Source organism: Coturnix japonica, chromosome 5 (assembly GCF_001577835.2).
Source record: "Coturnix japonica isolate 7356 chromosome 5, Coturnix japonica 2.1, whole genome shotgun sequence".
In the NCBI taxonomy this organism is placed as follows: Eukaryota; Metazoa; Chordata; class Aves; order Galliformes; family Phasianidae; genus Coturnix; species Coturnix japonica.
The window spans coordinates 35,541,805-35,564,771 of NC_029520.1; the positions used below are offsets into that span (position 1 = coordinate 35,541,805).

Sequence of the window (22,967 nt, forward strand, 5' to 3'; positions counted from 1 at the left end):
TATGCTGAAAATTATGTCAATTTATTCCTTCTCCTATTCACAGACAATGCCCTGTGAATTTTCCCAGTCCTCAGCTGCAAACTATTTCCTAAAGGAATAAATCTCACATTACATGCTTTCCTTCTATGTCAGAATTGTGTAGGTACTCTGATGATGAGGAACTTTCAAGCTGCAGCAGCAAATCCCATTCTGCTCATCTGAAAATAAACCAAACACCTGAATCATCTTCAGAAATTCCAACCCTGTAAGTCAAAAAGGGAAACCTGTAGGTCAAGAAAGGAAACAAGAAGCCTGTAACTGTGTTCCTGTGCAGGTTTATCTCAAGTCCCACTGAAAGTTCTGGCACCCAAGCCAGGGATACAATAGGGGGTTTCTACCGATCTGATACTGTGTATCAACTGCCCTAAAAAGGCAATGCCAAGAGCATAGAGAAAGAAATTGCAAGTCTTGTGCTAAGGTAGCATTCACTTGCATGTAGAAACTTGGATTGCCACATTGCTGGGACATATTTATTAACCCTCTTTATGCTGGCAAAGAAGGGACAGACTCATTCAGGTTATCTTACATTATCCTAGGTCCAGCTGAATCTTCTTTGTGATGTTGTAAAAAGTCCCGGCACAGTCGGAGCCCCCAAAGACCAGCACTGTGTGCAGGTTATGCTTATTCTTGTTCTCCTTGTCGACATCAGTTGTGTGGGCAGGAGTTAGATCAAGCAATGTGTGGCCAGCTCGTGGCACAGAGCAGAGGTCAGGGTGGATCACTGTGCTCCATGAAAGAGTATCTGAAGTAGAAATGGGCTGTAAGTAACGGGGGGGGGGGGGGGGGGGGGGGGGGGGGGGGGGGGGGGGGCGGGAAACAACAAAAAACAATAACACAAAACCAACCACCAACGTTCCTGAAGCAAGGAGTAAAACAAACACACCAGACTATGCATTCAGAAACACCACTACAGTCCACCGTCACCAAAAGCTATAGAAATATGGAAGGAGATTCACTCACCTAGGTGAAAAACAAAGGCATCCTGCAGGGCTCCCTCAGCACTGCAGCCTCCACTGATCAAAACTTTCCAGTCTGACACAGCCAGAGCTGCATGAAAACTGGGACCAGAGCAAAGGTGGGGTTGCGTCAGCCAGCAATGGGCAGAAGTGAGCAGACTTTTATGAGCAGAATGGGGGATTAAGCTGAAGAATAGAAGTTAACTTCTCTTCTGCCCTGACTTGCTGAATGACCCTGGAAGTTAGTTTCTCTCTTCAGGTCATGACAAATCAGGGCTGAAAAGCACCTCATTACCTCAAGAGCTAACAAAACTTCTGTGTTTTGCTATATGGAATAAGATAGCAGGGACTTAAGTCACTGGTCTAATGGGAGATAGCATCCCTTTCAGATTTCCACTTACATACCTAAGTGGTCTGTACTCCCCACAGCTTAGGAGGACCCGAGCATGGGAATATCTGGTCCCACAGCAGCGGGGTCCCTTACAGTGTTTTGACTAGTGAGACAAAGGTATGCAACTGGGTCTGATCACAAGCACCTTTTGAACCCAGCTTCACAGAGAAAGGACAGGGAAAGAAAATGCTTCTGGATCTGCAACAAGATCTTACCAACGTGCAGAAGGCTGTCCACAGAGTGCAACTGGGGTATATTCCATGAAACCTGACAGCCAGGAGAAAGGTCAGTTAAATGACCAAAAAGCACTCCTAGCAATATTTATCAGCCTTATAACCAGACAAAAGCTTCTAAATACTGTCATATCAGCCATCTGTACATCCTGTAGCCTAGCTTCTCCCAGAAAAGGAATGTCTTGTTTTTTCCCATTACCTGTCCCCCTGTGCCCCCACTAACCCAGAATTTTCCACCTCCACTGCCTAGTCAGGACTTATTTCTGCCTTTCCATTCTTCAGGCCTAATTTCCCAGTTCTTTCCTTAAAAATAGCCTCCAAAGATTTCTTACCCAGATCCAAGACGTGCATGTCACTGAGGTAGAGACAAGACCTCCGACCCCCAAAGATCAACAGCTTGTTCTTCAGTAGAGTAGCTGAATGCCTGAGAAGAAAAGCAGCAAATAAGCAAAGCATCTTCAGCACACTCCCTGATGTGTTAACCTTTGTTGAGCCTGCCTTGGCTTCTGTTAATGAGTTGTAATAGCTTCTGTCTGCACCCCTTTCTATCCTCAGCCACTGCAGCCCAAGGACAGAGCCCTGCCAGAATAGTATTCAAAACATTGCCTTGTCTTAATGGGGGAAATTGTGGAGAAAGTCACCTAATATTTAGGAATCTGCACTGAGGTGGAAGGGAAGGTTTCCTGCTCTATTTTGGAGCTCCAGAGCAAGAGCACTCTCACCCAAGCCTAGGCAGAGGCTTCTCCCCTTCTGAGATGGGCTGGTACCAAATTTCATGTTCTGGATTGAAGACGTAGAGTATGTTGCTGCAGGGTCCAACTGCCATTGGTGCCACTTTGGGGAAAGCCCCTCCAAAAACAAAGAGCTCCTTGTGATAGATAGTTGCACTGTGGTAGGTCAGCGATGGTATTCTTCCTTTAGCCTAGGAACACAATATCTGTTATAAGAAGCATGTTATTTTACTGCATGACTCATAATAAAGGGTTTCGCATCATGCCATGAGTTCATCAAGTCTCAATTTTCATTTTATTGGCACCCCCATCAGATCTTTGCCATTCAGGCAGACAGTAAATCCTTTGCAGACTCTGCACCACCAGAATGCTATGATAAGAGTAGGAAGTTAACCTCCCACTCCAGCTGTCTCAAGACAAGACAGGGAACAGAAAGATCTCATCCCAGTATTATTCTGTGACAGCAGTCTTCTGCTTTAGACAGGAAATAGACAGTCTTTAGCTGACAGGGCCTGCTGCAAGAACAGGACACGCAATCCGAAGAGTTGAGACCTGCCAGGCTCAAGAACAACCCTCTGACTTCAAAAGACCAGTTCCTTAGCATCCAGCATAGCTCTCAACAACACCATGCAGAATGAGACATCATTTCCCTTTGCTACTTGTCCCACCCACCACCTTGATCAGACACAGCACTCTTGCATCAACTGTTTTTTTCATTCACTTTAGGCATGCCCTCTGTTTTCTGCCAAGCTTATGGCCCTTCAGCATAGTTGAGTTTGACAGATACAAGAAGGTTAAGCAGTTCAGGCAACCTGCATCAACAACAGACCAAGACTTCTGGAGTACAGACATCAATACATCAATTCATCAACTGCTACATTCAGGCAGGACCTGCCACACTTTATGTGCTTTTATCTTAGAAAAGCTGCAGTACTTACATCCACAAGAAGCCATTTCCAGGTGACTGTGTCCAGAATGTAAATGCCACTGTAGTCTTCATCCTCCTTAATGCCCCCAAAAATATAGATTCGCTTGGTGTCTGGGTCATAGGTAGCTGTGTGGCCACGTAAGCATGATGGCATAGTATTTTGTTCCTGGAGACTCACTGGAAACCAGAAATTGCTGTCTGTAGGAGCAACACCAGGCAGATGGTAGGTGAGTTTGAACATGGGGACATCATTACAGCATAAGCATAGATCTTAATTAGAGGTTCTTTGTTTGCTTTCTCCAGTCTGCTTTTCCGGAGCAACATAATCCTTTACTGAAGTGCAGACTTCCTGCCAGGCACAGCACAGCAGCAGGCAGCATGAAAATTCTGCTGTGCATCCTGCAGTTACCTTCCCAGCACACTGGGAAATTGCCTGGAGTGGCACCAGCACCAACCACTACCTAGAACTGACAGTGACTGTGTTAGGAGTTGTGACCCCTCTGCTGTTTCCTCCCCATGCACAGACCCCAGAGGACACTTTCCCACACAATTCATCCTTTATTTCCACCCACCCCACTGCTTTTGACAGCCTTAAACTCCTCACCAATTTCCAGTTTCCAAAGAGCATCCTTGCAGGGCTGCTGATCAGCACCTTCTCCGCCAACCAGAACAGCTGTTCCCAGGTCGCTGAGGCACATGGCATGGCACCACCGTGGGCTGGGGCTGCCTGGGGAGGGGAGAGCACAGTGCTGGGAGCAGTCAGAAGACAATCCTCAGTTCCCTTAACTGGAGAGAATAAAGCAGCTGAGGGCTCAGCGGGAGGGAAATGGGAAAGCAAAGACTGCAGGTCTCTTATCATTGGAGTGGCAAAAATATGCACTATTTTCTGTTGGCCTTGGGGAAAAAGTACTGTATTGGGAGCATCATCGTGAGGAGTCAGCAGAGAAGGCTCTGGCTGGATGCAGAGAGACAGAGGAAGGCTTGGATCCCATTAAGCACCTATTCCTAGAAAGAAATCCCAGTTGTGCTCTCTCCTCACATCACTGCTTGTGATAACATGCGGGAGGTCTACCAGTAAGAACTTCTTGATGCCTAAGACATACCAACCCAAAGCCTGGAGCTGCTTCCAGAGATATTCCTCCTACTGCTCTACTCTTCCTCCTTTCCTTGCTCCCAGCCCCTGCATTTGGCTGAGGAGGCTAAAAAATCCTTTTTATCAAAGCTTATTCCACATCTTATTCTATGTCTCAAATGGTTACACACCCAGAAGTGTCCCTGAGATTCAAAGGGGTTACAGAAGCACGTTAGAGAGCCTGACAGTACTGGAAGCACTTACACAACTGCATACAATATATATAGACAACATGCTTGCTATTCCTGATCGCTGGGGAGATAAAGGATAGAACACAAGCAGCCTGTGATGTCAAAGGGAATGGCATCACTGGCTGGGTGAAAAGACAAACCAGGGTCTAGAAGCCAGATCTTCACCTTGCAACTCCTCCACTGCCAGATCTGCAGAAGAAACACAGAGATCGCCCTGTAAAGAAAGCAGCCAGCAGACGTAACCTGGGAAATGCTCAGCTCTGTGGTTTAAGATTTTTGTAAGATAAGGCTAATGGTACTTGCCCTCATTTACAACACTTCTATTCATATTAAGCAATAAAGTATATTATGTTACAGTACAGAGTATTGGCACTAAGGAGTGCATCATGTTCTATATCCTTTCCCCAATGGACTAAAACTGCTCAAGCAATTTATCCAGGCCTAGGGAGCAGTTCTCAGTACTTTGCCAGGCACAGACAAGCCCAACACTGCCTTGGAGGCACATCAAGAAATACACTGGAGTCTGTTGCCATCAGCAGTGGGAAACAGTGCAGATAAGACCCATAAATACACCCAGAAGCTGCCAGAGTTACCTTCTACATCGAGCTCTCTCTCAGATTCTCTGGGTTCAAATAAAATTTTTCTGGGCTTCTTGGGGCAGACAGGGCTCTCCTTCCAGTTGTCACTGGGCTCCACCTCATGAGGTGCTGGCTTCAGGGCATAGGGTACCACTAGGCTCCTTAGTGGTGTGTGGAAGTCCTTCCTGACAGGCCAGGAAGCTCTTGCAATCATCTCAGAGTTCTGACCCTTAACCTGTGAAGAGCTCCAGTCAAAGCACTTACAAAGAGAAAGACCTGAGGCTACTGCAAAGTTATCTATAACAGGGACAAAGACAAGTTCAGTGCTTGGGACCAGTGGTCCCACAAGGGGCTGTTAAATTCAACTCCTTCAAAGATATTAATCAACTTCTGTAGCATAAATGAATCTTTGACTCCAAAACCTGCTTAGCCAGGTATTTTCTATGAGAAAGGCAGCAAGTGCTGCTGCTAGATACAGACTGAGCAGTTTCAGGTGACAGAGCACATACCAAGGAGAAGTGAACCGATGAGAGGAAGGACTCAGCACACACTTACAGCAGAAGGATCCTCCACATCCTGATCAAGGGGCCTATCAGCAGCAGGAAGCACTGGGGACTGGGTGGCCTCTGGGACCAGAAATGAGTGGGCAGGCGTACTGCTGGAGACTCCACGGAGCAGCTGCGACAGGAGCAACAACGGGCAGTGTTAGAACAGAAGTCCATGCAAGCTGTCAGCCACAGAAGGTGAGCATAAATATGTTCTGCAAGGGACAGGTTCCCTGCAAGGGAATAGCCCAGATCTTTCAGGGGTAATCCAACAAAATAAATAAAGAAAGGAAAACAAAGCCAGACAGGGAAAAACAGTAAATCCAAGGACATTCACACACTGTAAAGCAATCATTCCTGTACCACACATCCAGGAGAGTAGAATTAGAAGTGAGCCATTCTCTGCTGCCTATTTGCTGCGATACGTGAGGTGTTTTAGCAAAGTTGTGTTTAGTGAGTAGTACTGGATCATTGAGGAAGGCTGAGGTTCAGACCAGATGCATTAACAGATCTATGCAATGTGGCCCTGCCTTGGAGTAGCAAAGAGAAGAAACACAAGAGGATGAGAAAGGAAGTTTAAAGTTCAGAGCTGGCAAAGGTGAAGTGGTTTGCAATCCAGGACAGGAAGAGAGAGGGGTTACTACTTCTTTCACCTGTCCATGGACAGTCAGGACAAGCTTCACAGGGTTGCTTTCATGTGTTTCTTTCAATGAGGCCTTGAAAACATCTGTCCTCCAGTCACCTTCCCACACCAGCGACCTGCACAGAGTATCATGGGTTTTCAGCCCACAGATTGCACCAACCTTTGAGGAATTCTTGCTCCTAGACTTTCCTGTAGCACCTCAAAGCCAAAAAATACCAACTCTGAAAGTAGCTGAAAGTTGGAAACATCACAGGAAGCTCTAGATAGTAGCTTTTGTTTGGGGGTACAAATGTAACCTCATGAAACAGAGCAAGGCAGGGGCTGTCTCCAATTCTCTTTCATATTATGACCAATGACATGTGAGACAGGTCTGGAGAACTAACACAATCTCTAGGAGGTAAAGGGGTATTCTTTCTTATCCATATAACCATCACACTACACAGTTAAGACTTCCTGTTCTAAACAGATTCTTCCACTGGATCTGTGATAGTTGTAGTGTAAACAACACACTTGGTTATGCCTGTGCTATATTCACCCTTCCCAGAGCCATCCCAAGAGATTCTGGTATCTGCCAAAAGGAAGGAAGGGAAAATCAGGGCCAAGCACAGGGCAGCCCAGCAACACCCACCGGCACCGTGTCGTACCGCTACCTGCAGGCAGGCCCCAGTGTGCCGAGCTGCTGCACCCCGATGCCTGGTGCCACCAACACGTCCACTGTGATGCTGGTGTCTGGGGAGTAGCAGCTCCAGTCCCCCAGGCTGAACACCACCAGCTGCCTGGGCAGCGGCAGGGGCAGCCAGGCCTGGTAGCCCATCTTGCTGGACTGGCTGGGAGGGAGAGCAAACAAGAAGACGTAAAATAAGAGAAATACCAGGAAGGCTTAAAAAAAAACAAAACAAAAAAACAAAAACAAAAAACCAACACCATGAAAGTGTAGAATGAGAAGGCTCGTTTTGCTCAAGAGCATTTTGCATGGGGATGCTCTGTTGCCCTCAGAAGGGAGAGCTGCCACACGGGTAACACCGCATGTCATCCACCCTCATCCACAGAGCCTTGCCCAGGGCCGGCCCGGCGCCGCCACCCTTTCTCTGCCCGTGGAGGAGCAGCGCCGGGCCGGGACACGCCGCACCTGCTCAGCCGCCGCGGCGGCTCCTGCAGCGCCCACAGCACGTAGAAGGCGAGCTCATTCTCGCAGGCGGCACCGCCCGCTCCCTGGGCAGCGGGGCCGCGGCGGACAGCATGGCTGGCAGGGGAGAAAGAAAAGAGGCCGTGGGTGGCCGCCATAAAGGTGCCGGAGGGCGGTGCGGCTGTGGGCGGCCGCCGGGCATCAACCGCCCCCAACCGCCTCCTCGCTGCCCAACGAGCCGACGGGACCGCGTGGCCCATAAGCAGCACGAGCGTGTCGGGGTCAGCCTCATTGCAAGCACTGCCGGGCAGGGAAGCAGAAATTATTCATGGTTTTTTTTTGCTAAGTCTGTATTCATAAGAGAAACACTCTCTTTAAACAGAAGACAAAGGTAGTGATTGCATAGTGAAAAGTTTATTTAAAGGGAATAACTTTCAATATAATATTACAAATCAGCCACAACACATCGAATATAAACTATACAAACCAAGCCCAGAAGGAAAGCAAACAATATAAATATTCACACGTGCCCTTCAGCAAGAGATTCAGTGCCACGTCTTGTTGAAGTAACCTCCCTTTAAAACTGATTTATTCAGAGGAGATGAAAAGCAACAGGTTGGCACAAACAAATGAATCGTGAGGTTCCAGGACAACAAATGTATTCACATCACATAAAGACTTAGAGACAGCTCTCACAGTTTATAAGAATATACGTCTGGGAATAAAAAGAAAGGATATGATCACCTACAAGACAGTCCACTGAAAGACTGTGCTAACAGCTTGGAGCAGGGACTTGACAGCAGATTGCTTCACTCTAAGGAGAGCAGTTAGTCACCCAGGCATTCAGGAGTCACAGGGAGATCACCTCCAACTATTTACTTTCCAAGAACAGCCTCTAAACTTAAAAGTCAGGCAAAGCCTCTTTAACTCTGAGCTTAATGGTTGGCATCCAGCTTCATGCCTAAGAGACTTCACTCACCAGCCCAGATGGGCTTAAACCCTTAATGACAAACCACAGATCCATCCATTCCACCTGATGGTCTTCATCTGCAACAGTTTGAGTGTTTCAGAATAAAATGCCAGAGACTCTTAGGAGGCAAGTGTGGAATAGTTACACAGGAAATTCTCTTCCCTGCAAGATGTGTTTGGACCCTGCCATTTAATGTTCACTCTAAAACTTCAGTTAGGGTTTACTAACTTATTTAGATAAGTGACTTCACACTCGGACTCCTGATAAACTTGTGGCTTCTAATTAGATTAATTAGAATTAAGCCTGATTAGCTTATGTATTTAACAAGATCAGTTCACAGTTTTCCCTTTTTTCATTTCAGATATTCCATTATTATCTCTAGGTAAAAGAAATGGAGAAAGCCATGTCTCTCTCATTTGCAGATCAAAAACACCTTTGCTGCTTTGGTCTCTCATCCAATCTCAATACATATAAGCACACACCACTCAACACTGTGGTAAAACAATGAATGGCCATGAGGAATGCTATTCATGTCTGTCTGCTGTTTCTCTGGCCCTCAGGCTTACCACCAGAATATCACTAATAGTCCTTTGGTGTTCCAGAATATTTTGCAGCATCTTATAATTTCTTTCTGAAGGTAAAGATCCTGTGGTGCCAGGAAACTCTAACAATTCTACTACTCATCTTAAAGCAACGAGGCAGATTAATGTACAGCTTAAATCCCCAGGACAGCCAACCAGGACTCTCTCCTTGCTTGATCTTAGTGCCTCTTCTCTACTCAAACAGGCAGAGAAACAAGGAGAAGAAAACCCTGGGATTAATGACATCTGTGGCTCTCTTCAGACATGCTCCTTGCTCCTAAGGCACCTTGTGATAAATCCTCTGCAAAGTGTACTGGGGTAGTGAGACAAGAAGGGTATAAGCAGTGGGGACAACGTGAACTCATGCAAAGATTCTCTACCCATGGTTTCCAACTCACAAGATCAAGTACCTCTTTCAGCAACTAGACACGTGACAAGGGTCACCTCCAGTCTTCCCCACCAAGTCCAGCAGCACAGCTGGCCCTACTGCACGCCATACATGGCTACATGCACATAGTTACAAGGAGATTCTCCACAAGATAGGACCAAAAAGAAAGGAGTGTGGCAAGATTTCAGACTGTTGCATAATAACTCAACTTTCATCTCAGTACCTCAAAGTCATTCAGTTAAGCTCTTTCTCTCCTTAAGCACACATTTTCATCTTACAGTTCATGTAAGTGGCTCTGTGGTAGTATTAATGTACATAACTACTAAATAAGTTCCAAATATTACTTTGGGAATAGCCTCTCTCTGACACCAATACCTTTAACATGGGCCTCCAGAGTTGGTTAGCAAATTAAATCAGAACAAACAGTGCCAATGTTAACTCAGTCCTCAGTGAAATGCCTACACTTTCAACTCCTGCTGCTACACTACTGCTAAGGGAGAAGGGTAAGATAAAACAATGGGTAGCTTATTACCTGATTTGACATTAAAAAACATCCAACAGATTGTTACCATTATCATAAACAGACAATTATACAGCCTAATTTTTATGCAAATCCTACGCTACATGATTGTTTTATGTCTCAGTCTGAACATGAAAATCTTATTATTAGATCTAAGTCATATTCAAAACAAACTGGAAAACAATTCTGTGCTTTTACAAAAGCCAACAAAGACTTTGCAAAATGTAGAAGCAGGTTATTCCTTAATTGATCTGAGTTTTTAGATACAGATCCTTCCTAAAAGAAGTAGTCACTTAGATAATGAATGATACTTTAACACCTGAGAAACATCTCTGTGATGTGGAAATTAAAGAACAAACAAAGGGTAATTATCTTGTACAACTGTAAAGCTTCTGTTTCCTGCAGATGAAATATTCTATGCAAAAAACTGTTTTGTGTTCATAAGAGATACCGCGTGCTTCCAGGAAGCATAAGTAGTGGAATAATACACACTAGATACTTTCAGTTCCACCACAGCAAGTCTGTTTATGGGCATCACGTTTTTACAGGGCAGGCACATAAAGATTGGGTTAACAGGCCAGATTCAATGTTTCTATTAAGCTTAAGTCAATGAGACTAGAAGATGGGGACAGTTTCAAACAAATGACCTGAGCCTCATTAAAAGGTTGGTCCACATTTAAGAAAGCTAGAACTGAGCAACAGGATCACCACCTACAAAGCAGCTTATCTTCACTAAAACCACTAACAAGTTACCTTGACAACTTGCACATACTATTTGTTTCGGTAAGTGACCAGAACTGGTAGTCAGGCAGGCCTTATTCACACCTGACAAGATGAAAAAAAATGTGTGTTGAATGAGGATATGATCAAAATACAGACAGTGAGAGAGGGAGTGGCTGTGAATTAGAAATAGGGAGGACACATTATAGGAAAAACATATATTCAGTGGCAATAACAGCATCCCATAGTGTGTTGTGAGACTGAAGATCAGCAATTATAAAAAATTTATCCTATTCATAGGTCAAAATTCCCTTCATCATAAATGAATCCTAATTAGAAAGTGGATCAGGTGCCCCACAGCGTCTCATACATTAACCAGCAATGTAAGGCTGCCCTATGCTTCCCTCTGCTTGAGGGACAGCTCTGCAGCTCCCCTATGGCGAGATTCTCTCCCTCCTTTGAGGAAGGCTTCCAACTCAGGGCCCAGAGTAGCACCAGCTCACTCTTACCCTGACCAGTTCTGCTCCCTGCCTGCCCATCCAGGGAGCAACTAGTTTTCTGGTTTTCCTCCTTCCTGCTCCAAGCTTGGGCTGCTCTACTATAAACATCTCTCTCTTTCTCTCTCCCCCTCTCACATACACCTTTTTGACCTACTAAGTGCTCTGGGGCAGTGAACAAGTAATCAGAGATAGCTAAACGAGGAGCTTGAACACAAGGAAAATTCCACAGCATTATAATACAACCTTAAGAGAAAATACGCAGCCCTCCGAGGACAGTAAAATCTTTGGCTTTAACTACCCCAAAAACATTTTCTTCATCAATCCCTCTCAATAAAGGGAATGGACCAAATAGAGGTGCTTTACCTGGAGGATTTAAAAATAAAACTCAGAATTCTACTAGCATCACCGTGCAAATAGCCATTCTGTGTCTCTGCAAAGAGGTATCAAAGTGTAAACACATTACTATTCTTAAAAAGTTTTAAGTTATTTTAGATTTTTTTATTTAATATTTAATATTTAAGATTTTAAGTTATAAGTATTAAAATAAACAACAGTTGCTGATAAAAATGATTTAAAACTCATCTCTGAAGGATTAACGTAATCCTTGTTCAACTCTGCCAATACTCACGCAGAAGTGCCATCACTAGCCACTAAAACATGCCAAGGAACTCTATCCTTCACCACACGATCAGGGCTAGCAATGGCCTTGCTCATTCTAGTTTACAGAAAGGATTGGGTAAATTCTGTCCCTTTTGAGTTTCTGCTCTTTTGCAACAGTACCTTTGTAACAACAATAGCAGCTGAGAAACTATGCTTCCCTGGGGAGCATCTTCCTTCCTATATATGCTATTATATATGCTATTATCCAGCAACACCAGTGAATCAACATGCTGCTACAAAGAAACATTTCTCATATACTCCTTGGTTGTATCCCAGCCTTCTCATATTTATTCAATACAGCAGTAAACCATTTCCTCTGTTTTACAACTGGACTACAGGAAAAAAAAAATGTGGTCACTGGAGTTTTAATCATAATTTTTATATCTCTATAATCTACAGATGTAACATCTGATTCTTGATCCACAGGAAAATCTTCCTATCAACTTCTATTTGTGCACTCCCCTCCTCAGCCCCGCACTCTGTTCTAACACATGGGAACTGAAGGTTAGAGCTGGCTGTTGTAGCACGGCCATGCCACCTGCACTGGCTGCCACTGGCCATGCTGCATCCCCACATATAGCAACAAAGGAAGCGCTGGCAGCTGGTGACACACAGTGGTGGTAAGTGATAAGATTATCAGTGGTTTGGTGAAAAGCCAGACGTGTTTTCATCTCACTGCAGCCGACAGCTGCCCTCTAGTGATCCAAGTCACAGCAGAAGAGCCTGAAGATTTACAGAACAGCAACAGATGAAGAATACTTCGACTTCATTTTGTACCACTGCAACAGAAAGAAACCAAGACCAACTGCACCTGGCCTCTGGGCATTTACTGGCTGCGATGAAGGCCCAACACTAAACCTACAGAGAGCAGGACTCCCAAAGTTTTACAGAAATAACAGCTGCCTGTGGACAACCAGTCACAACCACCCTTCTCCACCAGGACAGCTGGGAAGGAGGGTGTGGGAAGAAACCAAGTTGTGTCTGAAGAGTTGCTAGCAGAGTTGTGCCTTTGTTCTGTCACACAGAAGTGCCCATCAGGGAGTACCAGGGCTGGGTGGCAGCCTGCTGCGCTCACCACCTCCTGTCTGCCATCCCTGCCCCTTCCCATTCCTTCAGCTAGTGTAAAAGACATGAAAGAACAGAGTCTTATTGCGGAGGAGAGAGTACGAATTATCAAATTTCAGCAGGTAGATGCCCTCGCCTGGGTAGTCGTGGCTGCCTGCCTGCACCTCCCGATGGCTGTCCCTTCGATACACAGGCATGATTTCTCCATAGCGGTTCCGCAGATAGCTTTTGGCGCCCCTTTCCACATCACCAACAGGGGCAAGTCCTGAATGGGAAAGAGGAAGAAAGTATGAAAGCATCGGTTAAGCTATTAGATAGCCCATAAAAAGCTAAACAAGACCAGAACATAGGGGCATGTAAACATAAGGAGGGCTACCTACGATAGCATTACATGTAGCATCTGCCTTGACCTCTGCTAATACAACCTACTAAGCCCAGCTTTTCTTAATGTGATAAAAAGGACACATTAAGGATCAGCTCTCTTCGTAATACTAATGAAACAGTACTATTTGCTTGCCAGCCTGGCCTACACTTCTAGACAGTTCACTCCTCTTACATATGCCACAACCAGGCCTCCTTAAGGAGGCCCAGTGCTACTGACATGGAGTAAAGGAAAGGTGGAAAAGGTCTTCACTATAACTTTACTGTGTTCGTACATCCTCAATTCACTCCAACAGTAAATTCCTCATATATGAGGATACACATTTTGGAGAAGCTGCAAGATTGATTTCAGACACCAAGACCCCCAGCTGCACTGGTCACAAATATACTGAAAACAACAGAACTGATAATATATGTTTCCACAGATACAAAGACATAAAATAGCAGTCAGCACAAATTAATGATACACTGGGATAATGTATAAAAAAAACAAACAAACAAAAAAAAAGAACCTTTTGGTTATCACCTACCACCAAAAATTTCTCAGCTAGAAAAGCTTGTTATCAGCTGGAAAAGGGGTTTCTCCTTTATTTTTCAATGTATTAGGTTTCAAAAATGCTCTTGGAGGATGCCACTGACAAGTGCTGAAGCAGGAAGGGCTAACAGCTCTGTCATTTTTGCCTAATCAAACCCCAACAGGCTGCAGAGATAACAAGTGGATTAAGTATGCAGAGTAGATGTAAATTACAGCATCTGACAAACATTCTCAGCAGTGTGGTAACAAGCACCACAAAATAACTCTCAAAGCGTGCACCAACCTTCAATTTCCTCTTCCTCCTCTTCATCCTCCTCGTCACTGGATTCGCTGACCTGAACAGTAATGGCAGTGCTAGTAACAGTGGTCCATTCAAAATACACCCCAAATCCAATGTCATAATCGTCTGTAGCAAACTCCCAGCAAACACGTTTCCCATCAGGATGGGTTGGCACACGGACTGTCACCACCTCGCCTCGTTTCACCACCATCCTAGCACTCTTCTCCTTTCCCATCTTGGCTTTGAATTCCTTCATCTTCCCTGTTGTCCATGTAGTAGGTGGAGCCAGAGGGGGAGGCTGAGCTGGAACAAGGGGAAAAAGATCATCAGCTCATCTTACGACTGGCCAAACCACCATAAATAGCTGCACTGTTTTCAGATAAGGCTCTTGTATTCTGGAGTCAGATATGAAGTTTTCTACCAACACCAGCAAGGAACCCACACGTCCAGCAGGAACCAGCAGTGCCTCTAAGACATACTCTACTGTTCTCTGGCCAAGGCAGACACTGGCACTTAAAAAAAGTGGCCACAGAGTAATTAACAAATTGGGTCCTTTCAGGCCTCACCTTTTCTCTGCTCCCCAAGGAGGTCTGCAGTTTCCAGCTCAGCTGAAAGAATATCCACAGCACCAGTGTGATCTGACTGAATCATGACTATATCCCCTGCTCCTTGATGTATGTGGTACTTGGTCATCTGAGCAAGAGCTTCCTGCACAAAACACATATACCCAGTCAGAAAGACCATAATGGTAAGAAAGTCCTCAGATGGATTTACAACTCTGTAGTAACTTACACTGAAATCAAGTCAGATCCTGCAGTAGCTTCTGTTAGAACTAGAAAAAAATATCTTGATCTAAGGCTCTTCACTACATTACTTTCCCCACAGCAGACACTCTGTTGTGTGGGGACACTGCAGTCACACGCTGCATCCATGTCACAAACCACACATCCCTTGACTCCCCAAGAGTCTCTGGGCAGGCACGTTTGCATCTTACTGAGATTTAATTGTCATCTTTCAGCAAAGCAATAGCCTCGCAGACACAGCTGACTGCTCCCAGAAAGTACTCCCAAAGCGCTGCTTCTCTAGGGACAGCCTTTCAGCTCTGACTGCATCAACACTGCAGCACAATCACACTGACATCAACTGCATCCTGAGCAAAGGTCCATCCGGTTTATTGTGGCCAGCTCTCTTTCCATTTATGAAAATACAAAGCTCCTTAGGCTGTGTGACACCTGCGCAAGTTTTTTCTGCTGTATTTGTAATACAAGCAAATGGGCTGCTCAACAAAAGATGGCAGATTGCCTTCCACTGCCTATTCCATAAACACGCACTAAGTGAACCCCCAGAAGAATCAAACAAGAGGCAGAAGGTGAAAATAAACCCTGAAACTTTGGCAAGCCAGAAACCACAAGGAAGTAAGGACTAGCAGAGTACACAAGAGAGATTTTGCAAAGCAAGTCAGTAACTTTTATCATAAGTGAATCAACATTATTACTTTCACCTTAACACAACCCTTAAAGCCTGTCCCACAGCCCTTAAGCACAGCAGTAGGGCAGAAGAAATGCTGCTTTACCTCCCTCCTTAGATGTCAGAAATAACCACCTACCTCTTTGGTGGATTGGATTTGGTCAGGCAGCTTCTCTTCTGCATCAGCAACTTTCTGGTCCTCCACAGTGCAACAGTCTTCCGTTGAATCCTCTGCTACATCTGCACTCAAAGGTGACCCTATCTGCAACCTCTCAGAGGAAGAAAGCACCACAATTCAGCACTTACACTCAGGTCACAAGCAGCAGAGCTCAGCTGTGAGAAGGATCACCCCAAGGCAGCCAGAATTCAGGACAGAGGCATTGAGCATCCTGCAGTTAGTTCCCAACACCTGTGCAGAGCCCTTTGCACCCCCAGTTCTGCCCTTGTCTTCCATACCAGATAGAGGGAGCAACTTCAGAGAGATATTCCATATTTAATGTCCTTTAGACAGTAACTAATTCACTGCACGCACTCAGTGTGGTGTTTGCAAGCATAGAAATCAGCAGCAATTTTCTGCTCAAGAAAGGATGCCTCCTGTTTTGCTAGCTACTGCATGGCATCAGGGGCCAACCAGAGCAGTGAAAGGATTCAGAACAGTTTTCAGATCCAGCCTGGAAATGTCCTACCACAACCTTCCCCATCAGCAATCCCAAGCAATACAGAGAACACACAGATCCCTCTGCCGTATTCAGGCATGCTGCACTGACAAGAACTACATAATGGCACAACAGCAACAGTAAAGAAGCCCAAGATCTGCACTGTGATGAGCGGGACATACACAAATTCATCAGGTAACACCCATGAGTACCCAGCTTTGGCCATTCTGCTCACAGCCCGTGTTGCTCATTCCTTGAATAAAACTGGGTGGCATAATAAAGAGTGATATAAGAAAACACCTGGGCTCGAGAAGGCGGATGTCAGGGTGATCTGCATCAAACTAAGATGACATCAAACAGCCGTTTTAACAGCATAAGGAATATGTTTGCTCAGCCTCCACACAGTGCAAGTGCCTCAGTACTGCAATACCCTGAACACGTCCTGAAAGCTCAGTAGTTCTTACTGGTTATGGACTACAAAACCTTCTGGGGTTGACTCCAACCTGATCGATTCCAGGTGAGCCGTGAGCCACACTTTGTTATCTAATAGGCTTTAAAACGTAGGTCCGCAGGGACAGTTCCTCGTACACCGACCCCACGGCACACAGCTCGGTGTGCAGCCCGTTCTTCCCAGCGGCACTGAGCCCGGCAGAGCCCGGGCAGAGCCCGGCAGAGCCCGGCAGAGCCCGACAGAGCCCGACAGAGCCCGACAGAGCCCAGCAGAGCCCAGCAGAGCCCAGCAGAGCCCAGCAGGCCGCGCGGTGCCGAGCACAGGAACGCGTTCCTACCCGCTCTGCGAGGCGCTGCTCCCCGAGCCATCACCCCGCTGCTCCGCAGGCTCCGTCCGCTGGGCTGCGGCTTCGTTTCCTAACGACAAACAGAAGGAGGATGCCATCAACTCACTTTCCGTCCTTGAGAACACACAGCACAGCAAGACCCCCGCGTTCCCCGTCTGCCGCCCGCACCGCGGAGCCCACACAGCAGCCCACGCCGCGTCCCCGGCCCCGCAGCCCGGCCCGTACCCGAGGGCAGCTCGGTGCCGCTGCAGCCGTCCGGCGCTCCGGCGGCCGGGGGCTCGAACCGGGAGCCGACGGCGGCGGCCAGCACGTCCGACATGGCACGGCCGGCGGGCGGTGAGCCCGGGGCGACAGCCGGCCAAGGCGGAAACAGCCGACAGGAGCCGAAGCGCTGCGCCCGACGGCGGCGGAAACAGCCGAGCGGGGAGGGAGGCGGAAAGAGCCGAGCGGGGCGTGCGGGAAGGGGGCGGTGCGGGGCGCTGAGCGGTTTGTGTGTCCCCCCACAACGGAGCCAATCGAGATCGGGTTCCGCCGAGCCGCCCGAGAGTCGCCAGCGGGGACGGGGGGAGATGGGGGGTGATGGGGGAAGGGAAAGCGGGGTGAGCTGCAGGAAGTGGCGGTTACCGGAGCGATGGGGCGCGGAGGGACGCGCGACCGGCGATGGAGCCGAACCCGGGGCAGGGCAGCGTTAACACAGTGCTGGGCTGGGGAACAGATGAGGTGGCGCAGTGGGTGTCGGGGCTCGGCTTCCCACAGTACCAGGTGTGGGTCAGAGGCCCGGGACACCGCGATGGAACAAGGGGGAATGGATTTAACCGGAAAGAGGGGAGACTTAGGTTAGATGGTGGGGGATGCTTTACTCAGAGGGGTGAAGGGCTGAAGGCCAGGCTGCATGGGGCCATCGGCAGCCTGAGCTGGTGGGGGCAGCCCAGCACACCGCACGGGATGGGGCAGGGTGGGTTTGAGGTCCTCCAGCCCAAGGCTTTCTGTGGTTTTATGAGGCTACAGCGCTGGTGGGGGATGGTCGAGGGCTGCGGATGTCCCATTGCCTTCCCTTGTGTTTCTCTGCCCAGGAGTGCTTCAGAGCCAACGGCATCACCGGCCGCCGCCTCATCCTGGTGAACTGCTCCAACCTGCCGGCCCTGGGCGTCACAGACTTCGGACACATGCAGGTGCACATGTGTGCTGTGGTGCTGTGGCTGCCTCGGCTGGTCAGAGCCCAGCTCCAGCTCCAGCCCCTCCTGCCCACCACGGTGCAGGGCTGTCACCCATTTGCACGGGCAGATTTTGTGTGAGCAGTGAGCCTGAAAGCAGACAACCAGTTTTACTCAACCCAATGATTGTGTTGTTCAAGTCTTCAGGTGTAACTGTATCTAACTGGGGACTGCAAGCTGCCTTTCCAGGGCAACACTGGTGCATCAGAACTGCTGTACCTTTCTTTTAGCCTGTGTCGCTCCTCTGACCCCAGAAAATTGCTTAGCAAGATGCAAATGTCTTTCATAGGCAATCCCTCGGAATTTCCTTTCAGTAATTTTCCACTTAACCATCTCTTTGATTTAATTTGTAGAACATCTGCAAATCTGGGCAGCTTTAACCTGCAACAGTCAAACCACAGTTCTCAAGCAGCAGAAGGGCAACTCGTTATTACTTCCTTGTTTTATACTCTGCTGAACACAAATGTCTCTGCTTCTTCCCCATTTTATAAACATGTAATTTGCTGGTAATTTTCCTCTCAAGACCTTGTTTCTTTAAAACCACCAACAGATAAGCTAAGGTTAAGGCTGCGCCTTGGCCTTCCAAAGATTCCTGAATGTACAGAGATGCAGCATTTCGTACTTGCAATATATGTAGGTAATTTTTGTATTGTTTTAAATACATTTAGTTTTCACTAGGATCACAATGGAATAGAGTTTATTGATCTTCCATTTACCCCTCATTTTATTTCTTTATCCCTTGTGTAGGGATGGCAATAGGAAACACAAGAAACCTCACCCAAATGACTTGTTGCACAAGTATTTTAGGTCAGTATTTGAAACACACTCAGGTTTACTCTTCATTAAATCACACTTCTTTTCTATGGTATGCTGTAGTTGTATTGAAACCAGCAGCTGTACAGTGGTGTGAGATACCAGAGACACTGGCTGTGAATTTTGGGTTAACATCAAAATAGTAAAGGACCCAACAGCATGTACCCTGTGTAACAGTAATCATAGCTAGAGAAGCATGAGCTTAGATGTGTTTGAACAGTTCCAAGAGATATTTCAGTCAGAAATGGATCTGCTGTCTGAATCACGGTCATTAACTATTGACTGTGATTTCAGTTCTCCTAATCACATGCTTCCCCTTAAATGCATCCTCCCCTTTGACAGTCAAATCCAGTCTCTTGCAAAGTCAAACTTCTGTATCTTGAATCCAAACAAAAGATAATACAGACTTTTGCCATTGAAAAACATTATTTATGTACCAAAAAGAGCCTTTAAATAACACGTAGGAGGAAACGTAGATAAAACTGCTTTCCACTGATGTCAGTTATTTGTATAAAGAACCACATCAGAGATGCAGCCAATGCTGAAAGAACAGGAGGAGGTCTAATTTGGGATCAAAAGGTATTAGGTTTTTGCACAACCCTCAGTTCAAAGCAGGTACATGTATACCTGGTGATCAGGAGCTTCTGAGCCTACAAAGCATAGACATGCAGAGACCTGGCATGAGAAACCAGAGGACAGCAGAGCTCAAACTGGAACAACAGTATGATTGTCAGTGTCCCTGTGAGGTCCTTATAGCAGTGTGAAAGGAGAAAACAACAACTCAAAATCTGGTAGTGGATCTAAGACAAACCTAGGAATAAAACTGAGGTTTTGCTTTAGTTGCAGACTGACTTGGCTTTAGTTACTGGCCTGTTTTTTCTCTCTAGTTTCAGTATGTGTCTGAGAAATTGAGACAGACCACACAAGTAATCCTTGGAGAGAAGTTTAACAGAAAGTTGAACTGATAAAACACATCCAAAATACTTGCAGCTCTTTCCTAGGAGAGCAAAGCTCTTTGGGGAATAAGGACAAGACTGTTTTGGATCACAGATGGGAAAAGGCATCTAGTTTTAAAGGAAGGTGATACCTAGTTGCATTTATTTTCAGGATTTAGATGGGATAATTTGCCCAGTTGTAATACTGCTAGAATTGATTCATTGATCCCTTTCATCATCAGAGTTAGCTGACTTAAATTTCATTTCCCTCTTTCTACTCCATAATGGAAACTGAGGGATTTGAGGCTGCACTTACTGAGCCAAGCCAATTGTTTCACATTTGATTTACAGTTGCTTTCCCCAGAGGACACAAGGTAGAAGTTCAAGTAACCAGAGAGAGAGCAAATCTTTGTGCTCCAGTGAATAGCATACGAACACTGCTTTTTTATTCTGGAGTACCAAAAAGCAATTTCACCTCTAAGCTTCCCTCTGGCCGAGCAGTCTTAACTGCTTGTTTGAAATGGAATATGGCACCAAAAAATATTGGTTAGTACCATGAGTAATAGTGTTGATTGCAGAGGTGAAGGCATCACACTGCCCTGCTGGCTTTGTTCATACAGAAACCTTTCAAGAGTATGTCTAGGGCAAGAGGAGACAGCCTCTGCAGTTACCAAAGGTGACAAGTACTTTGTATGATTTTTAATCCCCAGCTCCTCATTGGGATATAGGGATTTTGTATGGTAGTTGTTTAACAGCTAAGAAAAACTAAGCTACGGGCTAGAGAAAACAACTGCAAAACCTGCTTTTTCTCTTGTAGAAACTGAAGGAGAAACTAACCAGGCCAGGATAATGTTAGCTGACTTACTTCAGCAAGCTTACAAATTAGTCCATGTAATGTTTTCCAAAGCTTGTAAGTGAGTGAGGATCATCTCAGACTTCAGCAGAACCTCGATGTTCTTGGAAATCATGCTCCATCCAGCTTCTTGCTTGTGTCTTCTACCTCACCCCTACTCAGGTGGGATCCAGGATCACAGGGGTCCGAGCTGACTGTGGCCCACCTGGGGCCCTCAGTAAGAGTGTACTGGAGCAGGTGCAAAGGTAATATCATAATGCTGCTCACAGGGGCACGCAAGCTCCCCAACCAGAAATATCAGGGAAAGGCTGATAGCAGTCAAAACCTGATAGTTACTATAGAAATGAGCACGATAGCATCAGTTCAGTGGCACAGAAACATTTTGCAATATAGGGGAAATGGCAGTTTGATAAAAAAAAAAACAACACAACTATGCATTAAATTTTCTGAGAGCTTCTGGAACGGTCAAATGAAGTTTCTGCTGATTTTAATTCCACTGTACTGGTATTTTAAAGTATATCAAAGCCACTGAAAATAGCAGTCCAGTGTTGTTCTGCTGACAGATACAGTAGTGTACTGCTCTTCAGGCTCAAGCCAAGGTTGGAGGGAGGTTCTGAGGAAAGATCAGTAAAACCTTGTGAACTGCATTTCAGCTCTTTGGTGAAATCAGAAGGTGACATCCTTGGAAGTGACTTCAAGAATAATGAGAAGCCTCCACACTGACAGTCCCAGCCCAGCTGGCTCAGCCAGCCAGTCTCCTCTGATTTTCTTAATGAGCAATATAGCTTATTGGTTTAATTCGTTTTTCCAGCTCTTCTATGTATAGAGTCGGTTACTAACAATATAACTTTGCAAACAGCAGTGTTTTTGCATTAGGCAGACTCCAGCTCATTCACCCATAACTTGTTTGTTCTGCAAGTGCAAACAGAAAAGCCAGGCTGTTTCTGCACTAAAGAAAGCAGCTGTGGGGCTGTCACCCACAGTAAATCTGGAGAACATGCAGTCTCCTCTCCTTTTACAATGTCGTACCAGACTCATACTTTCAGATCCTTCCTGAGTTTCTACTTCAAGTGTGATAATGTTCCAAAATTCATAAACTCTGTTTCCTTTTTTACTGCTTTGGCACCAAATAGTATTAGCTGATGTCCTGTGAAGTGAGAATTTCTGATGTTTTTGTCTGATATATTTGTGTTTCAGGAGATCTCACGACATGTGCGGGAGCTGCTGGGGTTTGAGGAGCCTGTCTTCAGCAGATCCATTGCCCTCCCATACAGAGACAACATGGGTCTCTTCCTGGAACGAAAGTCTCGAACAGGACAGAAAGCAGATGCCCTCACTTTCTCACAGTTTGTCCAGGAAGCAGGTCTAGAGCCCTACTCTACATTTCCTCCTGTGCAGCAGACACAGATGGGTAGAAACTGATGCTCTCCTTTCATCACAGAGCACACAGACTCAGGATCAGAGTCACACTGCAGTTCCACCTGTGTAAGAAGCCCATCTGGGAAAGCAGTATACATCCTTATTAGCTTGCAATTTGTCCAGGGTGGTATAGTTTCACATTGTTCACACTACATGAAAGGCTATTGCAGCTCTTGGCAATTTTATGACAACAAACACATCCCCACATTGGCTCTTTACTGTAAGAATTCTTTACAATTCATTTGCTTCCAGGAACTAAATGAAACAAAACACATAAATCAGGTGTGACTTTACCACTGACTGTCTGTCTTCAAATTCTGCTTCACAGTTGATTAAAAAGACCAAATCAAACCAATCAATCCTAGGCATATTTCAATTTCCAGTGACTGGCAATGGTTTCCCTGCTGTTCAAGTGAAGAGATTTCTCCTAGGTTTCAGTCTGCAGACTGGAAATGCTGCTAACCACAAGGCTAAGACAAACGGCACACACAGTGGTGCACATTTGTGTTGCCTGCTGCTATCAGCAGCCTGGGGATGCCAAGTTACAATGTAAACAACCAATCCCTGTCCTAACCACGGAACTGATTTCGTGTGAAACAGAACCAAGTGCTTTATCGTAGTAAACAGGACTGCAACACAAGGCAGGAAGTGTGAGAGAATACCATGAGCTAAAGTAGAGAAGTTGGGAAATGAAGAGTTACCTGTCCTGAGTGGGTATGG

At 46.0% G+C, this 22,967-nt stretch overlaps 3 protein-coding genes across 6 annotated transcripts; 1 reads left to right on the forward strand and 2 right to left on the reverse strand.

The window, feature by feature from the left end:
- Positions 1-2: 2 nt before the first annotated feature.
- On the reverse strand, positions 3-7,731 carry LOC107315137 (rab9 effector protein with kelch motifs-like). Of its 4 annotated transcripts, none has more exons than XM_015865188.2 (14): positions 7,660-7,731; positions 7,018-7,194; positions 6,378-6,483; positions 5,735-5,857; positions 5,195-5,414; positions 4,767-4,790; positions 3,883-4,005; positions 3,289-3,476; positions 2,342-2,541; positions 1,952-2,043; positions 1,602-1,653; positions 1,000-1,097; positions 566-781; positions 3-197 (listed from the first exon to the last, which is right to left on the reverse strand). In XM_015865188.2, exons 2-13 carry the CDS (start codon positions 7,179-7,181, stop codon positions 567-569), a joined length of 1,605 nt encoding a protein of 534 aa, XP_015720674.1. In that variant the 5' UTR covers positions 7,182-7,194; positions 7,660-7,731; the 3' UTR covers positions 3-197; position 566. The 4 variants fall into 4 exon arrangements, 3 of the variants coding, with proteins under 3 accessions (XP_015720674.1, XP_015720672.1, XP_015720673.1); XM_015865186.2 differs by having other exon boundaries at positions 7,497-7,729; XM_015865187.2 differs by having other exon boundaries at positions 3-242; positions 7,497-7,729.
- A 154-nt stretch (positions 7,732-7,885) lies between these two features.
- Positions 7,886-17,440, reverse strand: TMED8 (transmembrane p24 trafficking protein family member 8). The gene is made up of 6 exons (XM_015865196.1): positions 17,239-17,440; positions 17,005-17,083; positions 15,700-15,829; positions 14,660-14,801; positions 14,097-14,396; positions 7,886-13,162 (listed from the first exon to the last, which is right to left on the reverse strand). The coding sequence occupies exons 1-6, from the start codon at positions 17,330-17,332 to the stop codon at positions 12,945-12,947; spliced, it is 963 nt and encodes a 320-aa protein (XP_015720682.1). The 5' UTR covers positions 17,333-17,440; the 3' UTR covers positions 7,886-12,944.
- A 179-nt stretch (positions 17,441-17,619) lies between these two features.
- SAMD15 (sterile alpha motif domain containing 15) lies at positions 17,620-22,623 on the forward strand. Its single transcript, XM_015865197.1, has 3 exons — positions 17,620-17,775; positions 18,087-18,185; positions 22,026-22,623. The coding sequence occupies exons 1-3, from the start codon at positions 17,674-17,676 to the stop codon at positions 22,248-22,250; spliced, it is 426 nt and encodes a 141-aa protein (XP_015720683.1). The 5' UTR covers positions 17,620-17,673; the 3' UTR covers positions 22,251-22,623.
- Positions 22,624-22,967: the final 344 nt, after the last annotated feature.